Genomic DNA, 7,725 nt, shown 5'->3' with positions numbered 1-7,725 from the left:
TGCATATGTATGTATACACGGAACATATACCAAAATAACATTTTTTACAAAGTTTGTCTGTCTGTCTGTTTGTTCCGGCTAATCTATGGAACGGCTGAACCGATTTCGACGGGACTATCACTGGCAGATTGCGGATGTAATAAGGAGTAACTTAGGCTACTTTTATTTTAGAATTATATATAGAATAAAAATAAAATCACGCTACAATATCCAAATAACTTAAATTCAAACAACGCGCACGAAGTCACGGGCACAGCTAGTTATATACTAAAACCTTCTGGTATAAGTTTAAAGTAAGTATAGCTCTAGTGTTATTTTTGCAATCAGGAAACGATAATAAATAATAACTTTTCTAAATTAAGTCAAAAAGAGAATAAAAAAGCACATCATTAAATATACAATAAATTCTATTTTTTTGTTTGTCCTATAAAACCTAGGTTCCTTTATAAAAATAAAATCTGTGTGAAGTGTGTGTGTGTGTGCTCAGTATATAGCCAAAACAAATCCAATGTCCAAAACTGTACAATTTAATTCCAATCGGAAATGATAACCATAAACAAGATACACGATTACATTATAAAGCAAAAACATCTAATAAAATGTATTCAGTTTCTGCTTAGTGTATGTATGTAAATTCAAAGCCAAAAACTGTTTGCGTCCAGTTTAAATTAATATTCAAGGGGAGGTGAGACCTCACTTCTGTAGTACTTGAGAGGTATTTGAAGTGAATATTGACTGTTTTTACTGATACAAATGAAATCGCGAGCATAAAGACCGGAACATTTTAAAATACAAAAGAAGCGTTACAATACAAAATAATGTTATTTCAATCACCTAAACATTAGTCACTATTAGACTTTCATCTTTCATTATTTATTGGACTACATAGTAAAAATGAATTACTTTTAAAATTATTTGTAGGTACTTTTCACTGATCATAGTTCATAGATTCAATGAATTATGAACTTTATTTTAATTAATTTTGCAAAGTCATACATTTATTAATGTGATATATCGACGGAAGGAAACAATAGAGGATATATTAATTTCCCGAATTTCGTGAGCTTAAATAATTTACTCAGACTAAATATTTAAATAAAGATTAAAGTTACGAATTAAATGTTGCATTACTTTTGTCCAATCCACGTGTAATGGAAATTTATTTTAGATACAATTTTAAAACCCATTAATGATTATGATGTATGAATGAAAAATGGTAAAAATAAAACAAAGTAGATTCAAAATGATATATATTATAATAATAAATTAATTATTGGTATCATCCATTTCATTCATTCTAATAATTATTGAAGATTCGTCTAATTCTGCGACAGACGTACTGGCGCCGCCGTCCCCGTCGGACCCTGAATCATCTCCACTGCTAGCATCCTATAATGCAAAGTAAATTGTGTATATATGTGCAAAATAAAGTGAAAGTTTGAAAAGTAGAAATATATCATCATAATCAATATAACATCATACATCGTTTTTCAATATTATTGTAAAAATAATAAATTAGTTCATTCGTTCGAGTGAAAAGATCCTATTAAGGATAAGTCAAGTCTTCTCTGGGAGATTATAGACACGTTTCTTCGTTCTAGTTTTTTAAAACAATCAGATCTCATAGTAATTGTACTTCGATTGTACTTACATCGAACTTGAGGTCGGCCTTGTGTGTTGCCAGCAAGGTCTGCTTGACGTAGCGGAAGATATGGTCTCGACAGAGCTGGTCGGTGTCGGGCGGCAGCCAACCGCGGCGTTCGTGGCACAGATAGCCGGCCGGAGGCTCCAGCGCCAGCAGCTCTCGCACCTCGGGCAGTTGCACGTCGCAATACTGCACACAAACACACTTTTATCCTTGCTGTCATTACCGTGGGAAACTATTATCGATACAGATAAATATTGTCGGTCTGCCCGCCTGTAATGCTACAGGAACTTTCGTAATTTACCTGATAGTAAATCTGACGTTGAGAAGGAACCATTCCTGGTCGAAAGTAGACAGCTCCTTCGTATACAATATCCTCTACAGATAATTCATCTGATGCATTTTTCTTAAAATTACGAATGCGGTCAGTTTTTTTACAATGAACAACTTGATCACGAGTCATCACCATGGCATGGACTCCAGCTAAAAAAAACTTACACTGTATGCTTTAAGTGAAAATTACTAATGACAAAATTAAAAAAAAAGTCAGTAAATAGCATTATACAATAGCATCAAAAGATAGTCAAAAATCAAATTTTCTAATGATTAATAGCAGAGAGGCGTTATACTGTTTTTTGAATTTAATATAATGCTGGTTATGTTTAGATACAAAATTTGTACTGCCATTTAACTTTGAATAACATTTACCTGCATGTCTCATCCTAAAATCTAAAGTCTGGTATACTCTTGCCCCTGGATCCTTTCTAGGATCATAGCCAAATCTTACCCACATCATCCTCCACGGTCCCTCACGCATATATATACCTAGGCATGGTAGAATTATTTTCAATGAGGACATCTTGATTTTTGTGTGAAATTTAACAAGGTTTAATGACCATATGGGTCTTTCCTCAAAGTGCTGGAAAGGAACAAGAGAAATGCATTCTTGTACTATTAAGACTAATCTATACTAATGTTAATACTGTGTAACTCTGTCTGTGAAGAGGTATCTTCACATTTAAATTGCTGAACCCATTCCGATTAATTTGGTATGGAGATAGATCACACAAGTGAATAATATGATATGATAATTTTAATAAGTAAAGGAATAAACAAAAAATATAATAGTAACGAAAGAACTTCTTATAGCAAGATTTCCTTAAAACATATACACATTAAAATACCTTTTGAACAATTTTATATTCATTTTCCAATTGTGGGTATATAGTTAGCCTAGTTTTTTTCTGTTTTAAATAATACTCATTAGGCTCTGTGGGCAAGTCATCAGTTAAATTGAATGTGTATCGTGCTATTGGCAATCCCCTATCCCCTCTTAACTTATGAACTTCATCCTTAGTAGTATTTTCAGTTTCTTCTTTGACAAGATCTTTTGTGCTGTATCTTTTATCTGTATAACAGTAACTTATTGGCTTATCAGATCTTGTAAAATTAAATGGAGTTATAAATGATGGGGCTGGCTGCCTGAAATATAAGTTGATATACAGTATTATAATATATATTTTTAAAATTATATTATTCTATGTGATCAAATAACTGACAATAAAGTTTCAAAGTTATCAACACCGGAAGGAAGAATTTGTTCCAATATACACTCTGCCTTTTTAGTTCCTGCAGTGTTTGTATTTATAGGTAAATACTGGAAGTCACACATAGCTGAAAAAGTTGTGAAAAAATAATAAGTTTAAATGTAAAAAAATACGATTTAATTGATTAAAAAAATATAGGAATAATTTTTATTGAGGTAAGCACCACATACATTCGAATTTATTTAATTTTTTAACAGATCCAACAATTGCTGTAGACAAAACCTCTCTTTTAATTTCATTCCCTGTTTTTATTTTCTTAACTTTTATTTTTAAAAGTACTCCAGTAGCTGGTTTTGCATCAGAATATATTTTTTTCATGTAAGGATTGTCTGGTTGGAAGCACATTCCTAATCGTTTTTTATTAGCCTGTGAATACACCTTAAAGCAAAGAAATTACTTAATCCTTATTGAATTAAAGACTCTTAACAATTGTTGTTCTTTAGTTGTAGTAAAAATGCAACAGACCTGTGAAATCGCTTTTATACCGCCTAAGCATTGTAGGGCTTTTTCGTCGTTTTTAACAATTGCAGGAAATAAAATACAAAACAATTCTCGATGTAGATTTTCAATATTATCCATTATATGTTTCTTTTTTTAACTTCAATATTAAAAGTACTTCCTATCCAAAATAACAAGTCTTATTATTTCAATAACATTAAAATAACCTAAAATAAATAATTGTCACATTTGGTAATTGTCAGTTTGACGCTTAAATTAACACACGACAGCCAAAACTTGAGTGTTGACACAATATTATAGAGAAAAAGGCAAAGTAGTTGCGCCACAATTTTGTTGATATATAATTCATTTCAAATGCATAATAAGTACAATTTCTAAAAATAAAAAGGATATATAATCAAATTAAAAATTATATTTTGTCGCGATTAAAGCGCAACACTATCTAAACTAATAAATAATTAAAAATAAATAACTAATTAAAGAAAAATGGATATTATAATATCAATATAGACCATTTAGAGCCCCTTATTAATTACGGAAATCATATACATTCAATTCATTCATTCATATACATACAAAACCAAACTTCAAATATCTTAAATATTTAATTAACCATATTATCATTCAAAGTTGAATCAATTTTAAATCTTTATAGATAAATGAATAGATTAAAAATTAACGAATTTATGTAATAATAATTAATGTAATTTATTTCAAGTTATATATATATTAACTTATATATAGATAAGCGAGCCGAGATGGCCCAGTGGATAGAACGCGTGCATCTTAACCGATGATTTCAGGTTCAAACCCAGGCAGGCACTGCTGAATTTTCATGTGCTTAATTTGTGTTTATAATTCATCTCGTGTTCGGCGGTGAAGGATAACATCGTGAGGAAACTTGCATGTATCTAATTTCAACAAAATTCTGCCACATGTGTATTCCACCAACCCTCAATGGAGCAGCGTGGTGGAATATGCTCCAAACCTTCTCCTCAAAGGGAGAGGAGGCCTTAGCCCAGCAGTGGGAAATTTACAGGCTGCTAATGTAAATGGAATGTAAATATAGATAAGATAAGGTAACTTACATAATAATATTCACTAAAAAAGCTAATATAAAAAAGATATTTAATTTTTAATCACACTTAATTCTATTATATTTTTTATATCCTGTGTTTAATTCCTAATATTACTGAATCACTGACTGAACAGCCACAAGTAACCTGAAATAAAGAATAAGTTAAACTATAAAATTTATAGAGAACAAGAAGTCATCCATGAATTACCTACTTTTCTAATAAAACATTTCAATCTTAAGTCTGATATTATTGCAACGTTTCTTTTCAAGCAACTTTTGTTTTTCTATTTTTATTCTTTCCTCTTCTAAATTCAAAACTCTATCATGTACAAATCCTAAAAAGAAATTAATTATAACACAAAACATATTGAAAACATAATTGTAGAAAATATATTTCTAATTTACTTACTGACTCGCCTTTTTTTTCTCCAAAAAGGTTTTTCTATAACAGGAGCAGAAGAAATCTCATTTGTCCCATTATCTGGAACATTATTCAATCTATCTCCTAAAACCGTATTATCCAGTAAAGATCTATTAAAATGTTGATTGTCAGGTTCCCATTTCTAAAAACAAACAAAATAACAATTGTGTGTCATACAAAAAGTCTTTGAATCTCAACCATCTCTATTGTCCAACACTAAACATTAAATATTTTTTAAATTTTAATATGATTATTACTAAGCATAAGGCAGTAGTTCTAGTATGGTAATATAAATATAGTATTATATAATTTATAATACCACAAATATATATTTTATATTAGTTGTATCATTTAGCTAAAAATTAAATTGCTTCTTGAGAAAGCTTTTATTTCATGTTGTCTTTAAAAGCCATTGGTTACTATACATATGACTCATTGAAGTTACAGTAATTAGTATTCAATACTTGTGTCTAATTTCCTTACCACATTACTAGAAGCAGGATTTGCACTACATGAATCATCACCCCGAGTATTAGATTCTGAATTTACCTATAAAACATACATTTTTAAAATTCAATTATTATTTTATTATTATCACTTATAAGTTATTTGTTTTCTTTAACAACTAAGTACAGTATTCCTATATGTAATTAAGATATTAAAGTTCTCCAGCAAAGAGAGACAATTTTACTTTTTAATTATTTAATACCTACAGTCTGAACAAGCAACACAGTGGTATTCACTATTTTATAGTTTACATTTATTTAAATGACTCAAATAAAGATATTCACACAAATATTACATTAATTCTTAAGACTCTGTGCTTGTATTGTCATTGTGTTTGGTTTTTTTTTTTTACTTCTAAATAATAAACTTACAATGTTATTGTCTATTACTGCTGAAGTTTCACGAACTCCGGAAAATCCAAATGCTGTTGATTTTGTGCTTATCAGTTTAAGTATCTTTTCTTCTGCCGCAGTCAATTGAGTGTTAACACCACTACCAGGAGTAAAGTGATTCTTGCGTATTTTGAATGCTTTTTTTTTCACATTAGATTTCCAATCTCTCCAAGCCTGTCAATTTGATTATTATTAATAGATAATGGAAATATTTTTTTCCCTATCTTAGTATAAAATCTATAGTTATAAATATATATCCAATTCTCTTAGAATATTAAACATACTTGACGCCACTTATCTGGAGTTTTTATGGTACCCGAACCAAAACCAGAACTTGCATTGAGTTTTTCTGTAATTTTAATCCAAGCATTTGTTTGTCTGATTCTACCTTCTAAGCCTGTAAATTTGCCGATTGCTAATTCCTTATCTTCTTCTAAGAAATGCAGCAACATATTTAACTGTTCAGGACTTGCTTTTCGTCTTTCCATTCCAAGATGATTGAACTGAATATAAAAAATTATATAGAATAGTATGGCTATTCTTTAGTAAAACAAAATTTTACTTGTTTTTTCGCAAAGTCGCTTTACCAGTGAAACTTGAATATTCAAGAAACAATTCAAATTTCAAATCAAAGTTTAATGTTTATTCTATTTGACGTTTGACAATTGACTTCTGGTTGATCTTTTTGACTTTTTTTTTTCAAGTCTTGTTCGGGTAAACTTGCTAATGGCCTATAAGTCCGTTTACTCGGTAGTAATTCCAATATGAATTGTCACCAGAAATCAGTGGTTAAAGATTTAATCTTAATATTTTCATTAATCGTTAGTCATAAATACAATATAAAATATAATAATTATCCTCTTGACAAAACTTATAATCCAGTCACTATATACAAGAAAAATGTTAATGTACCGAGAAAGCTGATTTTTAGATATGTTGTAGGAGGAGTTCAGAAAACCTTAACTTTAAAGTTGTCGACCTCGATTTCCTATGGGAGTTCACCGCCATCTTGAAAAAAGTGTTGAATTTCTTGTTTGATGCCTCACAGGGAGTACTACTCTCATCTATGGGCTCCCCAGTACCAGATTTTTCCATTTGACCGTATTTAACGCAGAGTGACTCGAATTATCGACGATCAGCCCTTTCCGACCTGCTTCTTCTACCGAATTTTTCAAGGGGAATGTTCCGAGGTATTGTTAAGATTAATCCCGGCTGCTAAATTTCACCTTCTGTGAAATGCGATGTCTATCGGTTCGAAAATATATCCGAATTTTTAAGGTATTTTTGCCTCGCACAACCGCTCTGTTGAACCAGCTTTCGCCGGCGGTTTTATCGAACTGATACGACTTGGGTACCTTCAAGAAAAGAGCTTACACATTTCTGCACAACCATTATGTTATTATGACTCGGCCTCCGACTATTTCACATACCATATGAAACGTAGCTACCACTTTGTGCTACTTTGTTCCGCTTGATACCAGCAGTAGCATGCCCATTTGGTTGCGACCGGAAGGTATGCACTATAACTAGTAAAACCTCTGATGATGGCACTATCTAGTAAAGTCTTAGTCCGAAAGAAATTCTCAACAATAATTTTATACAATAATAATGGTGAT

At 30.8% G+C, this 7,725-nt stretch overlaps 2 protein-coding genes across 2 annotated transcripts; both read right to left on the bottom strand.

Annotated features, from left to right (window-relative positions):
* Nucleotides 1-1,233: 1,233 nt before the first annotated feature.
* On the bottom strand, nt 1,234-3,947 carry L(2)37cd (lethal (2) 37Cd). The gene is made up of 8 exons (XM_026632868.2): nt 3,718-3,947; nt 3,423-3,630; nt 3,205-3,319; nt 2,830-3,127; nt 2,354-2,564; nt 1,950-2,128; nt 1,652-1,834; nt 1,234-1,389 (listed from the first exon to the last, which is right to left on the bottom strand). Exons 1-8 carry the CDS (start codon nt 3,829-3,831, stop codon nt 1,267-1,269), a joined length of 1,431 nt encoding a protein of 476 aa, XP_026488653.2. The 5' UTR covers nt 3,832-3,947; the 3' UTR covers nt 1,234-1,266.
* Nucleotides 3,948-5,005: 1,058 nt separating this feature from the next.
* On the bottom strand, nt 5,006-6,676 carry LOC113395305 (uncharacterized). Its single transcript, XM_026632882.2, has 5 exons — nt 6,394-6,676; nt 6,089-6,283; nt 5,694-5,759; nt 5,199-5,352; nt 5,006-5,124 (listed from the first exon to the last, which is right to left on the bottom strand). The coding sequence occupies exons 1-5, from the start codon at nt 6,595-6,597 to the stop codon at nt 5,006-5,008; spliced, it is 738 nt and encodes a 245-aa protein (XP_026488667.2). The 5' UTR covers nt 6,598-6,676.
* Nucleotides 6,677-7,725: the final 1,049 nt, after the last annotated feature.

This window comes from Vanessa tameamea, chromosome 4 (assembly GCF_037043105.1).
Source record: "Vanessa tameamea isolate UH-Manoa-2023 chromosome 4, ilVanTame1 primary haplotype, whole genome shotgun sequence".
Taxonomy (NCBI): domain Eukaryota; kingdom Metazoa; phylum Arthropoda; class Insecta; order Lepidoptera; family Nymphalidae; genus Vanessa; species Vanessa tameamea.
Note: the sequence above shows the minus strand (reverse complement) of the source record. Positions and strands in the feature narration are given on the sequence as shown.

Bases quoted from the DNA above. Each gene is read 5' to 3' on its own strand.
- LOC113395305 (XM_026632882.2), bottom strand. From the start codon at position 6,597: ATGGAAAGACGAAAAGCAAGTCCTGAACAGTTAAATATGTTGCTGCAT. The intron at 5,760-6,088 runs GTAAGTTTATTA...TATGTTTTATAG, and splicing joins CAGTAATAGACAATAACATT to GTAAATTCAGAATCTAATAC. The intron at 5,353-5,693 runs GTAAGGAAATTA...GTTTGTTTTTAG, and splicing joins ATCCTGCTTCTAGTAATGTG to AAATGGGAACCTGACAATCA.